Source organism: Manacus vitellinus, unplaced genomic scaffold, assembly GCF_001715985.3.
Source record: "Manacus vitellinus isolate BGI_N305 unplaced genomic scaffold, ASM171598v3 scaffold_24_pilon, whole genome shotgun sequence".
Classification (NCBI taxonomy): Eukaryota; Metazoa; Chordata; class Aves; order Passeriformes; family Pipridae; genus Manacus; species Manacus vitellinus.
The window spans coordinates 6,821,632-6,837,655 of NW_021939798.1; the positions used below are offsets into that span (position 1 = coordinate 6,821,632).

The window sequence follows — 16,024 nt, forward strand, 5'->3', positions numbered from 1 at the left end:
CTGGGCCAGCCAGCTCCAAAGGTCACCTCATCAGCAGAACTTACACCAAAGTCTCCTCACCTGTTGGGTCTCTGATGGTGCTTTTCCCCTGAAACACCGGGAGCAGGGTGGGTGGGCATTTTGTCCTCAGCTGCCCAGCCCATGTCTGTGGCTGGGATTATTTACTCACCTTTCTGCAGTTGTTACTTGCTGTTCTTTGGGTTACAGAAATATCCAAGTGTGGCAACCCAAAGCATTTAGGGATCATGAGTCACGTCTCCTGACAAAATTGGCTTCAAAATCTTGTTATTTCTTTTAAATAAACAAATTCACAGGTGTTTTGGTTGTTCTTTTGGTTTGCCTTCAGATGGCAGAGCCTCGCGGCAATCACAGGTTTACACTTTCCTTTGCCACCACCACCAACATTAAACAAATACTCTTTCTTTCACTGTTCTTTGTGAATGGAAGTTTAAGGTCTCAGCCACAGGACTTCCAAAGCAGGAGCTTTCAGCGATCTCTGAGCCAGGACAAGGCTCCCGGGAGGGTCCAGAGGAGCAGTGTTGCCACCTAGGGACTCCCGAGAGCTCTGAAAGAGTTTTCTCCAAGCTGGGATGCTCTGACGCGTTTCCCTGGGGTTGTGGCTGTTTGCCTGCTCCCTGTAGGTGTCCTGGGAGGGACGAGGGTTTTGGAGATGGTCTTTTTATCTTGGCTTTTGTTTCCCCGCGAAATTAGTAGCCCTTGTTGCTCAGCACTGTGTGCCAGCCAGAAATCCTGCCAGCAGATGCCTCATAAAGGCTGTCACAGCCCCTCCATCACAGGCTCCAGGAATACATTCATCCCAAAATGCACCTCTACACCTGTTACTTATCGATCCAATTTTTCATGTTTAGCTGCAGAAGTTTTTCAGCAGACAAAAATTGAAGGAGGATTTGCTGCTCCTGCCCTGGCAGGAAGATTTACACATGAGCAAATGATTTGTAACAAACACCTTGTAAGATAGATGGAGCTGCTCCTCTTGTTCACAAATTATTCACAGACCATGGGCTTGAAGAGGAAGAAATTTTTTCCTTGCTTTGTAAAGTACACACAGATGCATTTCTGTATTATTATTTATGACAACTTTCACAGTAAAAAACACTCCTGAGAGCATGTCTGCAGAATTATTGCAGCTCATGGGTTGTTTAGTTGGCAGTCTGGACAGAGGACAGGTTTGGCCGGGTTTCTTTTTTTTTCCTTTCTCCTTTTTTTAAGTGATTGCCTTGACCAGCAAGATTTTTGTCATGGGTTTGAGCCTGTGGGCATTACAAGGTCATAAAATTGAAGTTCCTGGCCTCCACTTCTCTCACCAGCCTGCTCAAGGGAGCGTATCACCAAAGCAGCCCCTGGGTTTTGCTGGGTGAGCACAGCTCTTTAAATCAGACTCTGGGGCAAAGATTGAGTTCTGCAAGTGCTCCCCAGCAGAATGGGAAAAGTGCTGCTGCTAGAACTGTTTCTGGAAGGATGGGGCATTTCTGGAGCCTCAGGTGCTACCACAGGGGGAAGCTGTGAAAGATGGACAGGTAACCAGAAACAGGGACCAGGGACACCAGGGATCAGAAAGGCTTTTCTAGGCAGAGCCTTGGGGTTTGCTCCCATTTACATATTTCCCATATAAAGGGCTGGGTGAAACCTTCTTTTCCCCGCTTCCAGAGCCAGAATTAAAATGCACCACCACGTCCTTGGCAGTGCTGTGAGGAGGGGCAGATCCTCAATCCAGCTGTGCTACACTGACACACACACAAAAAAGAATAGTTTTACCTAGAAGATCCAAGGCTGCCAGGTGTTAACAAGGTCACTATTCAATCTCTGTCTTCATGGCTCCTGTGTTCCAGATGTGTCTATGTTATGTGTTGATTGGTGCAAATCATGTACATATGTAAAACCCAGTGGCCTGTGAGCTGAGCAAACACACGATTGCTCCACGAATCCATTACTGGTAGGAGCAGATGGGTTCCTTGCTTAAATAAATGCATTTCAAACTCCTCTAGGTCTGCTTTCAAAACCACCAGTTTGTTTATATAACATGGTGCAGCCAGGCTCCTACACCCTGTGCTCACCAAACCCTCCCTGCCCTGGAGTTCAGGTGCTTTCATTTCTGCATAAAGAAAATCAGAACGTGAATGCAGTTTTGCAAACATACTTGAAAAAACCCGAAAACATCTCTTTTGATTTGTAAATAGGAGCAAAGCATTGTTTACATTCAGGCACTGTTAATTGGAAGCATCCACCATACGTCACTCTGAGGCAGAGCAAAATAGACACAGAATAAAAATATCTCCAGTGACCTGGTCCTGTAAATGCTGAGTAACTTTATGCTCTGGGAGCAGAAGTGCCTTGAAACAAAACTATTTTATTCATTCCTCCTGGAGCTGGCTGGAGTCAGCAAGGGAGAGAAATAAAAAGCTGTTTTCCCTTATTCTGCTGCTGCGTTCTCAGCTGACCAGAAAAAAGTGAATGGGCTGGGGAAAAGCACGTTTTGTTTGCTTTGTGGGTGCTTGGGTGGGTGTTGCTCGTTCACCTGGGGGAGCCCTTTTCCAACACGGGACAGTTCTCACACAACCTGCAGCTCCCCAGACACCCCGGAGACCTTCTGCTGGAGAGGAGGAGGAGGAGGAAGAGGAGGAGATGCTCACGTGGCTCATCAGCTGCCCGTGCCAAACCGAGCTGGTGTTCCAGCCCCGCTCCCCAGCAGTCACACACGGTCGCTCTCAATGGCCACCTTTGTTGGCAGCCCTGGGCAGGAGCTGCTGACGTGGCACCCGCCGTGTCACCTTGTCCTGTCCCCTGTGCCGGGCCCTCCGCCACACGCAGGGGCTCAGGATACCCCCTCCCTAATCTTTATGCTCGCTTTTATGCCTTAAAAAGAAAACGAAACGAAGAAAAGAGCCCGGCAGAGGAGGGAGGAGGTGGAGGCATTTCCCCCTCCATTGGTCCTTCCTGTTTCTTCATTTCCTCATCTCCCCCCTTCCAGCCTCTTCCTCCACCTGTTGAAACGTGGCTACCACAATTAGGGAAAAGCTGCAATTTTAATGTGTGAAGCTGCAACGATTTTAAATAACTGCTTTTAAAACAACAACCTGGAGGAAGACACCGTGTGTCCCCCTCTCCTCCGCCACCAGAGAACCCGGTGGCACTGACTGCCCTGCGCTGGCACTCCTGGGCAGACACACTCCCACCCTGGCAAAAGTCAATGTTTACACTTGTCACATATATTTTTAGTGCATCCTAGACCCAGCCGTGCCTCAGCACAGCCTCGTGGGCCAATTGCCACGGGGAGAGGCACCTCCCAGCAAATGTTCCTTCATTTCTGGAAGGACAGAGGAAAGAACAACCCCCCAAGTGAATCCTGGCAGGAGCTGGCTGCAGGTCCCCATTTCACCAGTCCTTCAGGTTCTTCCAGTTCACGGGGACAAGGTGCACAGCAAAGGCATTTGCTCTGCAAGTGGCCTCCCAGCACCTGACCTCTGTAAGTGCAAACAACATTTAGAGCAGGAAAATGCCTGCACAGACCTCTCACCCTGGGCTGACTGCACTACAGAGGGATCATCAGGGTAATTCCAGTGGGTTTGGGTGGGCTTTTGGGGTCTGTTTCTAAGAGCACCTCAAAGAATTACAAATAATAGCGACCAATATCTAGTTGTGCCCCTGCCTACATTAAGTGCCAGTCACTGCTGCTTAGTCCCACTCGACATCAGATCCCTTGAAAACATCCCATAAAGCAGCTGTCCCCAGTTCAAGCACATTCTGACCAAGCTCAGGACATTGAAGGGATGGAAAGCAAATAAAACTTTCTCTTTTCCTGTGCTGTGGAAGGGATGGTGCATTTCACAGGAGGATAAGGCCAGCCTTCGTGGTGCCAAAGTCCATGGCTCACCTCATCCCTGGCTGGTGCCTCCTCTACTTCTCCTCTGCTCCACAGAATGATTTATCAAGTGGTTTTGAAAGAAAAACCAACAAAAATAAGTAAAGAAAGAAACAACTGGCTAGAGGTTCTATTGCCTGGGCTCCCCTTTGTCTTCCAGCCTGCCTGCATAAATGTCCTTATGGGAAAGGCTGGAGATCAGATACAGCCCTCAAGTTCAGGACCTCTAATGGGCAGTGGAAGATAAGGCTCTGGATGAAGATAACTGCAGCAGTTATATGATTAATCCCAACATCTTCAGACATTTTCCCCTCTGCCTGTAAGAGCTGCGTGATCCTAAACATCCTTAAGGGAAACAACGCCATTCTGGCTTGCAAATAACACAGACATCTTTTTATATACGACAAAAGACCGAAATATCCAAGCTGACAGTGCCTCACAGGAGTGCTCAAACCGGGCACTCTCGCACAGCTCTTTCCAAAAAGCAACTGGGAACCAGACGGGGCGAGAGCTCGGCCACAGCTCCAGCCAGAATGAGCCTTTTGTTCCAGCAAATGCAAATGTCAGGAGAGGGAATGGGCCAGTTGCCACCCTGCAGCAATGCCCCCAGCAGCAGGGCCGGGCTGGACGGCCCCAGATCTCTCTGGAAAAGAGGCAAAGTCAAAATCCCAGCTCTAACCACTCTGGCTTTTGGAGAGAGGCATCTCAAAGTCAGTCTCGCAGGCGATCCTCGTCTCCTCTTACACAGCACTCGCTGTCTAATTCCGTCAGGGAGATATTTAAGTACACGGAGTCCATTTGTTCAGGCATCAAAAAGGCAAACTCATTGGATATCTCAGACCAAAATGTATTTTAAAATGCATTATTAGCTGCGCACTACCCCCAGCACACAGAGATGGAAGTTTCAGTGGTGGCTAAAGGCAGAAGTCTCTACTGCTTGGTTAAGGTTTCCCTCCCCACCTTCACCTTTGTTGTATGTGAGCAGAGTGATCCTCCTTCCCATCCATCCTCCTTTTCTGAGGTTTGATGGGCATGGTGGGAGAGCTGAGTGAGCAGGACTCTTCTAACAGCAGCAGCAGCAGAGGCCAAGGAAATCAGCCTGGGAAGGGCTTTGGGATGCTGTAGAGAAGGAAAGGGATAGAGTTATGATATTACTACAGCATGACTGCTTACAAAATTTTAGTCCTGTGTTGCCATTGATAATTAACTATAGATCAGCAGAGAAACATTATTCTCTACCATATGTACGTGTATTTTTAGATAAGTATGTTCCACAAATGCTTTGTAAAGGAAGTTTCTTTGCCTAAAGGATCTACTGCTTCCCAAGCCTCCAGTGGTACAGCATAAACCATGTTACTAACAACAATTGTTCCTGCACTTGTTTCTGGAACACAGATCACAAAGCACAGTTTATTTGGGAGTGTCTGTGTACTCTTCTATTTCTGTCCTTCTTATTCAGCCTTGTAGAGTAAAACAGGCAACTGTGAGTCCGGAGCAGGACACAGCCCTGCCCTGGAGAGATTACAGTAACCATCAGATAATACACTGTAAATTATACATGGTGAGGCACAGACCTCAGACAAGCAGGAGGGGGAGAACAGCTTGGTTTGGGAAGGAAACTGAGAAAAGTGAGTCTTAAGGAAGACCTTGAAGAGAAATCAGGAGGAGGAAACCTAGGAATTTCAAGGACTAAGCAAGGTAAGAGAGGCTGTACAGCAGAACACTGGAAGAAGAACTGATTCATAGAGATGAGATGCAAATGCTGAATTTAACCAGGTCTTCTGGTATCTGATTTTGGGCAGGTAAATGACTTCAAATACTGAATTCTTAAAACCATAGAGACACCAACAAAAAAATGAAAGACAACTTTACTGACCTCCAAAAGCTCATTACCCCCAAGTGCTTACCATCTAACGAGATGATCATCAGGTCAGCCTTGCTCCCTGGTCTCCAGTGTCACCAGCAGCTTCACTCACTTCCCACCAGTCCCTGCCACACGGCAGAGGTGAGGTGGGGTGGATGGTTTACAGACCGAGCAGCTCCACCACACGATGCCTGTGCTTCCCCCCTCCAAACTGGGCCAGTGGAGCACCTCCCACAGCAGCTCCTCGAGGCTGTGCCTTTATTTGTGGGCTCAGCAGAGCAGGAACAAGCACAGAGGCGTCGGAGAGAGGACGGTGCAAGATGTAAGTGAGGCAAGGGCAGGGAGAGGGGACACCGTTTATTAGGTCAGCTGGAGCACTTGGAAAAGCTACACATGCTTTCAGGCACATTGGGCTGCCTCGGGTCTGAAATAGAAGCAATAACCTTAGAGCTAAATACAGGTTGAGAATAATTGTTCTGAGTTAAACTTCATTATATTAATGAATTAGGCAATTTGAGAGAAAGGGTGATTGGTTCCTGTTGATCAAAGGGAGGATGCTCGCCAGAGGACAGCTGATAATGTCATTTATGGCACAAAGAGAGGGTGAGAGAGACAGGAATAATTATTGCCTAGGGATGTCTGGTGGTAGCAAAAATCATAATGTAACATGCAATCAATATCTGTGTGATTTGCTATCCTGGAGTCAGGAATTTTAGTACTCAGATTGCCTTTTGCAGCACTTTTGGAGACCTTCCTTGCAGGCCAGGAGTGAGAGGATGATTTCTTACCGAGTGTTTCTGCCCCTTATCAGTTTGCACATGTTAATTTAAGGTGTTGCCTGCAGTTGTTGCCTCCAGCCTGTCAAATCTGTCATGCAAAGTGCACGTGCAGGAGGGCACTGGTAGGTCTTGGTCCTTCTATGTCACTTAGAAATCAGATTCCATTAAGCAGCTGTGGTTAATTGCCAGCACTTCTGAGCTCATCACTAACCCTTTGATATTGTTTCCTGTGAAGTGACAGTTCCAGAGGAACTGTGATTTCCTAAGGACCTAAATTTTCACATAAATTTAAGTTTCTTAGTGGACTTGTGGAGAAAAGCTAGAAAATTCTAAAATCTGTTTAACTCTACACCCAGAAGATAAATTAATATTATGGGAGGTGGATTATTATTTGTGATTACCTCATCATTTCTAAAATATTTTTGGAAGACTGAATCACAATTTCTCGAGTGATTTGGTTTGGCAATGCTGAAATGAGTCTAAGGACAGCTCTGTAACAGTCTAAAGGCACAAGTGGAGAACATCCATATTTGTTACTCAAAAATGAAATAGCAATTGTTCTCAACTAAAATATGAGCTATGCCTCAAAGCAGCTAATAAATATGAGATTCAATATGCAACATTCAAATAGCTGCAAAGTAGGTAATTGCCCCAGGTGTTAATATTTTCCACGGTAGTTGGGAATTTTGCACTCTTCCACTAAATTGCAAACAGAGGTGCTGGATGTACCCAGCTAACCCCAAGAGACCCAGACAGACCAAAACCCCTGTGCTTCAAAAATACTTTGCAGTTATCTACAACATCTGGGACTCAGCAGGGAGTTAAAGGCTCAAGTATGGGATTAAAAACATCAAAACTACTCTTGGCCAGGCTGAAGCAATCTGTGGAAGATTCATAGTTCACAGCACGGCCGTGGCAGAGCCCAGCAGCCCTGTCTCTGTGCTGGCACATGGGATGCTCAGTGTTAGGGTCTAACAAAAATCCAAGGGGAATTTGTTTTAGTTTGTAAAATCTGTCTGCAAGTCTAATTTTGACCAGCAGCAACTTCAGTGAGTGGGCTGGTGCAAAATTTTCACATGATTTGTACTGGAGGAATATATACTTCCATATCTATAGAAACACCCACAGACATTCTTTCAGAGAATCACAATAGTCAGTATGTGAGATCTCACTGCTCCAGAGGCCTTCTGCTCTGCTGGTGGATGAATCAGACTCCATGTACCATGGACAATGAGGATCCAGTGCCTCACTTTTCTATGCATGCCTTATTTCAAAATGTAAAGGTCACCTAATCCACGTTAAGTGAACTGTATGATGGAGAAGATGCTCCAAGGCCACAGAGACTGAAGGCAATAAAAGGAGGGAATGGCAGGTCAACCTCTGAGGTTGTTCCTGTGGCACAAAGGAACCAGATGAAGTTCCTTATTGACACCAAACAGCCAGTGATAGCCAGCTAATGTCTCACACTTGCTAACAGTGGGTTTCAATGGAGACAGAGGAGGAAACAACACAGAGAAGGGAGTCAGCCTTGCCCAGAGTCAGATCTGGGGTGCCCAAGTTGTCATCCCTGATACCATGTTCTTCTCTAACCTGCCACCTCTTGTTTCCATCAGTGTGACTGAAAACTCCTGGGCGGTTGCATTCCTGGCCAAGGCTGCCCAAGCAGCAAATTCACCCAGGTCTGTGGCACTGTGAGCACCTAAGGCAGCCCTTCCCCATGTTCTGACATTCAGGAGTTCTCTACACTATGTCTTTAAAGTGAAATCAAGCCAGGCTTAGCATGGGGCGGAGGGAGAGGGCACCTCTTGGGGGCTGGAGCCTGGTGTGCTGAGTCTCCCATGGCACAGCAGTTCCCAGCACTGTGCAATTCAGAGCTGAGGTCAGACAGAAGTGGAGTCTGGGTGAAAAAAAGAGCAGCATGAAAGCCTGGTGCAGCTGAGCAAGTAAAAAGAGGCGGTGAACAAAGGGAGCAACACATTAGTCGGTCCTTCTGAGGGTTCTGTGGGAGGCAGAAAAGCCATGGGAAAGGGTTATGGGTGTATAAGACAATGACTATATTCTGCCAAGGAAAAAAAGGTGGTTTTCCAGGGCTGGTTTTAACTTCATGAGCCATTTGATATAAAATTCTCAGAGAAGCTCACAGGGGCACTAAAAAATAATTAAGGCTCTACATTCCCAGAGTCCTCTTTTGTTTTATGCTATGGGCAATCGTGAAGCCAAGGGGACAGGGGAAAGCAGTGCAATGAGCTCCGTGGCTGACAGACTGTTTAAATGTAAGTGTCCCAGCGCTCAGAGGAGAGGAGCTCTGATTTCAGGCCTCTGAAGTGCTAAATTACAAATGAAAACTACAGCAAGTTCCACCAGAACTGCAGCCCTTGATACTACAGATTGTTCCTAACAAACGAAAGTTGACAGAATAAAGGATGGGGGTTGAGGGATGTCTGCACTGCACGCCAAGGTTTTTCTAAAAATATTTTACACCTGCCATTCGTTCTGCACTCTGATCATATTTTGTCTATGAGGTAGAGAACTCGTAGTGCCAAAGGGAATGTGGTTTATGTTCCTGAGTCTTAATGCCTTTTCCCTTCTGTAAGGCAAAACTTCTTACTACTGTCACTAAAATAAAGCCAAGAGGACAAAAGTCACACATGCACTGCCACGGTCACAGTTTAACTGTTCCTCTCGCTGATCTTTGGAAACAGTCCCTTCAGCAGGATTTTACAGCTCTGGCACTTCGATTTAGCAAACTTTTTATGCAACTCATGAGAGGAATGCAGCCAACTCTGTACACTCAATTTAAATCAACTTGCTGATGATATAAAAAAGAGTGCTGAACCACCGGTTTGCTTCATCTGCTCCAAAACTACCAACACAAACCCTGAGGTATTTATTCCTGAAACGTTAATAGAACAGTCTGGGGCATCAGATCAGTACATGAACTCTGCTTTGATCCCATGTCGGTCCAAAGAGCTGATTTAACAACTAGTTGTTTGGTTACTTGATAGTTCAGAATGCAACTGGGCTGTTTGCTACCACCAAGCTTTTGCACGCTGCGATGTGGTGGGAACAGAGGGTGCAGACTGTGTAGCAAGAGATTGCAAGCAATGTAAGCAATGTTTAGTAGCTTTCTCATTTTGCATCATGAAGGAGGGATGATCCTTGTGTGGCTTATAGAATCATAGAATTGTTTGGGTTGAGAGGGACCTTGATAACTCATCTAGTCCAACTCCCCTGCAACGAGCAGAGACATCTTCAACTATATCAGGTGGCTCAGAGCCCTGTCCTCAGTTTGTATAAATTCCCACAGTTGAGCTGAAGTTGGGAACTGCAAAACTGGTACCCAGGCCAGCCTGTGCCCTCTGGACTCACCCCTGTGGCAGGGACCCTTGAGAACACGGTGCAGCACTGGAGCACTGTGAACTCCACCCCTGAGCCAGCTCCCCTTTGCACAAGTAACCAGATCAGTTTAATTTTGGTGGCTGCTACCAGACTTCTGATCAAGAGTGAGGTCTGTCCTCGACCCACACAGCAATCCAGCCCAGACTGTAGCTGTCCACTGAACCCCTGCCCTGCCACGCCGGTGCCTCTGAGCAGGTTCACAGATCTTAGACTGCAATTTTCAAATGTTACCGATTTGCCCTGAATGGAGTGAGCCCTGCAGACCAAAGCACTTTGAACTTGTGCTCGGGTGGGGACTTGGGGTGAAGTGACAGGATGCAGTAGGCAGCACTGAGGGGGTCACACACTTATGGCTCTGGCCCTTTCCTTCAGCGTAAATTAAAGAGAAATTTCCGAGGCTTAACTTACACCAGCAATTTTAAGGAAGTAAATTGCATGTTCACATGAGAAAACACAAAAGAACTTGCACAACTGAGCAAACACTTCCTTTTTTCCCCTCCACTCCTTTTTATGTCTTTTCTATCAAAGCAACTGCCCTTACCAGACAGCTGAATGCTGGGGGTGTGCAAATGACCCCGGCGATTGACTCGGTGAGAACAGAAGGTTGCAATGTTAATGTTTGATCTTAGAAATTCAGCACCAAACTTTAGCAAAAGATAAATAAATGGGTGAAGGAGACTGAACACAAAGCAGGCACCTCTCATTGCTATAAGGAGGGAATTAAAAACATTAAAATCTTCACATTTGTGCTGAGAAAACTGGAAGCTCTTCTACAGACTCATCTCCTTGCAAAGCACCAGAACCAAACCCTGTTTGTCAAATCTTTATATTAAAAGGTGCTGCAAAAAACCAACCTTGTGTCCAGAGATTTTTCCTTGCTGCAAAGCACAGCGGCCCTTCAGAAGCAGAGCTGGTTACAGTGGAACAAATCAGCCTGGGAAGAGGATAAGCTCAATGACCTTTAAGACAAATGATCTCAGTTTAAATCACAGGAACAGAAATATTACAGAACACATCGAAGAGTCTCCACTGTCAGAGCTGCTCAACCTCCTAGGCAGTTTAGGTATCACTATTGTGCTGTCAGTAGTAAAATTGTAAGTCCTGAAGTCTGAGCATACAAACAGAAATAATACACAGAGCTAACGTTCTCCGTTTTCCAGTAATTGATCCAGTATTTTTTTAATTCCTCTTAAAAGCAAAATTATCCACTTAAAATTAGGTACCAAATGATGCGCTTTTAAGGCCCGTTCTGTCCGCGGATGCGCCGTTAGTGGAAAGATAAACCAGATGGCAAACTCAATAAAGAGGAGCCAGTTAAACAGAGACAGACGAACGCCTAAAAAAAACCCCTTTGCTCCATTATTGCTTTTGAACTGGTTGTCATGGCACTAGAAATGGATACCACTGTCAGCCTCCCACCTCCGCCCGGCCAGCTCTTCTCAGCCTCTGTCCAAAGCACAGAGCTCATATCAGTGTGAAAAACACCCTCTCCCAGCACCACTCTGCTCCCACCAAACAGGGGGGCCTGCGTGGAAGTCACACCTCTTGTCACATCGAGGGCACCCAACAGGAAAAGACTGACCTTCAGTCTCAAATTCCAGTTTGAGAATGCTAAAGTTCAAATCATTTTAATCCTGTGCTCCGTCTGTGGCTTACAATCCACTGCCAAGAGCCAAGGACTATCCACTTAGCACTGGAGCTCTGTAGGACTGGAGCTGCCATGGAACATAAGCTGACCTTTGTCAGATTTACACATTAAAGCAGTTTCTCTTCCCCTTGACAATGTCCATTAGCAAGGAACACTGTTTGCCAAGCAGACGGAAAAGAATAAGGGAGGCAACTTCAAAATAGCCCTGGAAAAGCTGAGTTGTTCTGTCAGCCTCTGAATTCTTTCTCCTCCCACACACATTCGATTTTGAGAATCTATTAAATTAAAATTGGCAAAATCCACTAAAATAAAAACCTTAGAATGTCACACTGCAGTTGCATTACATTTCTCCTTTTAATAGAGCATATAAAATGTGAGTTTACAATGAGTTTAGAAAGCTGTAAATCAGCACTTTTATTCAGTTTTGTTTCTGAGCTATTAATCCCTAATACAGAGGCAGAACGCTGATGTGCTGGTCTAGGACCTCCCGAGATAATAGTTCAAATAATCCCAGTGACATGGAAAGGGAATTTCATTGAATCACCTGAGTCCCTGCTAGGCACACCCTCACCCCATAACTCCACGTTCACAGAGCTTATAGTCTTAATTATCAAGGAAAAAGAACGGAATTCCCTTCTGGCTTCACTGAGCAGCAGTTACGGAAAACAAGTGGAATTTTGCTCAGATAATTGAAGGCAAGTCCTTAATTGGGTTCTGTGCTCTGTCAGTGGTGTTTTGGGTAAAGAGCCCCATGTGGTGCAGCAATGCAGCCACCCTTCCACTGCTCCTCTGAGTCAGACTTTGGTGCATCCTCAGCACAAGGAACAGCAGTGCTTGGATGCTCAGCAGGACAGGAAAAACACACACCACCACAGCCAAGTAATTTTAAAGAATTTTAATACAAACTTAATATAAACTATTTCAGTCCCTCTTAACATGTAAGACACTGACTCAAAATACTTTTATACCTTTTTTCAAGTATTGCACAATGTAGGTACAAAATTAATATTTACGATTACATTTTCTTCCATAATATATAGCAAAAATCTTTAAACTTTTAACAGAAAATACAATTTGTGTTTCTTTTGAAAAAAGCAAATATTTCGTACATTTTAATTCCACCACTAAGGAATATTCTGTACACAACTTTTTAACTTTTTTTTAGAATTGATGTCTTTAAGATGGATATCTTACAATTTCAGTAAAAAAAATACAACATGAAGCTGCTGCAGCTGTCACAGATCACTGTAGTAAAAAGATATAAATGCAATACCATGTTGTAGAAACAATATATATACTCTGATATTTTACAAACTTTGTACTAAATTAAATTATACAATTAGAAAAAGACCAATAAACCCACCTATTAGTGCCAATTTTTTAAACATATATATATATATGTCTGTGTACATATATATATATACACATGAAAAAAATTAGCCACGTCCTTGCTATATCTTAAATACTGTAAGAGGCCATATTTTGAGAGTATATTTTTGTAATGTACAGTCAGTATAAAATAATTTTGTGCTTGGTTGGCAAATGAAAAAAATGATGCATGTTGTATTTATCTAACCAAGCCTGAATGTATTCATACTACAAGCCTTAAAAAAAATCTCAAGAGGTGGAAAAAAAGATACACCCTTGGGTACGTGCATTTTTAACTTGTACAATAGTATTTACTTGGATTTCACTTTCGGTTTATTTTTAGTTAGCCATAACTGGCTGGAATTGCTGGTTAGAATACTGCATGTTGTTTAAACTAAAATTCAAGCCATCCACAAAAGACTTCTCATTTAGACCTCCATAGGCTGCAAACATATCAAAGGCATTACTGTACTGGAGAGGACTGAGGTTAAGGGGGCTGTCACCAGGAAAGATGCTACTGGTACTACCTTGACCCTGCATGTTGGGGAAAATGAACTCCTTTGCGTTAGGAGACAGGGCAGAAGTCTTCTGCTGTTGCTGTTGCTGCTGCTGGCTGCCTAGGCCAAGCCCGTAGAGAGAGTGCATGGAGGAGGAGAGGGCTTTCTGCTTCAACAGGTCATTGACATTCAAGCCAAGGTTGGTGGGAGAGGTGCGGGCGACCTTGTTGCCACGGCCGCTATTCTTCATTTTGGTCGAGCCAAACTTGGTGGCAGCAAATGTGGCAGTGGTGAAGGTTAAAGGCTGAGTGGAGCGGGGCATGAAAGTTGGGCTCACAGCAGCTGAGTGACCAAAGGGAGGAGAAGGAGAACTAGACACTGAAGATGCTGGGTCACTAATTGGCATGAACACCTGGGCCTCTGGGTTAAAGCTGTTCTTGATTTCCTTATCCAACTCACATCCATTTTCATTATCATCCACATAAAGCACTTTCACTGGTCCCTTTTCACCGATTTGGTATGAAACCTCAAACGGGTCAATCCAAACACTAAGATCCTGAGGCAAGTTGCCACGAACATCATCAATGTCCAAACCACTCTCTTTGGATGCTTGTTCTATGACTGGGTCCACTTTCTCCCCTATATGAATACATCTAAACCCTGATCCTTTGTATGGCTTTTCTGGATACCAGTGCCCTTCATATTTCTTCTTAAGAAGTCTTTCAAGCTCTTCACCAAAGATGTTGACACGTCGTCTGGGAAGCTTATTGTACAAATAGGAAATAATAAAATTGAGTGCTACTTGGATTTCAAGCTGCATAGCTGCTATGCCACAGAGTTATAAGTCTGTTTCAAAACCCGAAGAAGAAAGTGTTCAAGACGCCACAGGGAAACAAAGTTTCATTCAAAGTGCTGATTCGAGTTGATTATTATCCTTCACCTTGAGTGCTCTTGTTCCTTTAAGAAAAAACAAAAGCAAACACATCCAAATAAGGAAAGAGTAAGATAAAGCTCGGAGGCCTATTCTTTCAGCTTTGCTTTCTGCATAAAATAGGTTACTTTTCAAGTCAAAAAAATGTGCACCAAACTATTTCAGTTCCTGCCTGCGGAAGGTGAGGATGTCAGCTCCATTCAGCCCGACTTACAAACAACGCTGCAGAAGATGGGCTTGTGTTTACATATACAGCATGGGGCACTTCCAAATCACATGAGCTGGCTGTTTGGTTATTCACAAAGCAGCAAGGATAATTTTTAAGACATCACAGAACTGCCAAGCCTGTCAAGGGTTCAATTACCAACCCTTATTTGGACGATTTATAGTACTCAGCTGCAAAATTTAGCACCAGACTATTAGTTTAGCCTGAGAGGTCTTAGTCCAAGGGTCATTTATCAATTTAAAGTTTGCAAACATATTGACTGCACTGTAGGCTGCAGAATTATAAAAATGTTAACAACCGCCTTAGAAGATTTCACACAAACAACTAAAATTATGCAACATTTATTTTAAGTCCAGGCAAATCTTCCGCATAAACTGTGCACGGGTGAAATGATGCAAACTGAGGAGAAAATGTCCGCTGTGCACATCCAACAGTTCTTCCTCCAACTGCTCAAACTGAAATGCAGTCAGCACATACAGAATAGATGCATGTATGGTCTGTCATAAGGGTGGCCATGACCACGGAATTATTGCGATAAATTTATTCGCAATTTTTCAATAAAAAATTATTCTATATTTTAAGATGTGAGGTACAATATAAACTAAATTTTTATTTTGCGCTGTTTATAGTTCAGATTTCAAAAAGTTGCAGAGCTAACAGGGCTTTTGGCAGCCTCAAACACGATTGCCTTTCTCCTTCTCCATGACTCCATTTTATATTTAATGTAAGATATGGTTGCCACTCCTTCACAGAGGACAAAAGAGAAATTAGCTGTCTAAAGTTAGAGAAGGGACAAGAATCAGGTATTAACACACGTACTGCTAACACAAATCTTGCAGTACCTTGGTATAAAAGTACTCATGTAAAGCACACACTTTTGTCAAAAAGTTCCAATGAAACAAAATATGTTGGGGGTTTTTTTTGCTGAAGTTAAAAGCTCCGAACAGAATTTCAATTAACAGTGGATTGTTCTGCAGTGCATCACCAGGAACAAAATTTAGCGTAGCTGTCATTAAAGATTAGAGAAATCAAAGTCAATATCAAAATCCTTTAACAATGAGGCTACACTGCTTTTTTATTTCCTGCTCCGAATAATCTCCTTTTAAAGTCTGGAACCCTATTTCCAAGCCACTCGTGTTCTCCCCAACATGGTATGGGAATAGTTTGAAAGCCTGTACGATAAGGCGACCTTTAAACGTTTGCTGGATCAGCACCGGGTGGGGATAAGGAAAAGATCAAGGGCAAACAGAAGATATTTACAAAGGGGGCACAATCAGTACAGAAAAGCTGATTGGGCGGTTAAACGGGGCATTTAAAAATGATTTATTAATCCATCTGTTTTGTTTCCCTTCCCCCCACGTCCTTTAAGAAAGAAACGATCCTTTCAAGGCGCACCGGGGCTGACGCTGTGAATTTTTTTTCTAAGCGAAAA

The 16,024-nt window shown here is 44.4% G+C and overlaps 1 protein-coding gene across 1 annotated transcript; it reads right to left on the bottom strand.

Moving 5' to 3' along the window:
- Window positions 1–12,450: 12,450 nt before the first annotated feature.
- TOB1 (transducer of ERBB2, 1) lies at window positions 12,451–16,017 on the bottom strand. Its single transcript, XM_008926957.3, has one exon. The coding sequence runs from the start codon at window positions 14,253–14,255 to the stop codon at window positions 13,278–13,280; it is 978 nt and encodes a 325-aa protein (XP_008925205.1). The 5' UTR covers window positions 14,256–16,017; the 3' UTR covers window positions 12,451–13,277.
- Between the last annotated feature and the right edge of the window lie 7 nt (window positions 16,018–16,024).

What these genes read in the sequence shown, in the direction of transcription:
- TOB1 (XM_008926957.3), bottom strand. Translation starts at nt 14,255, where the DNA reads ATGCAGCTTGAAATCCAAGTAGCACTCAATTTTATTATTTCCTATTTG.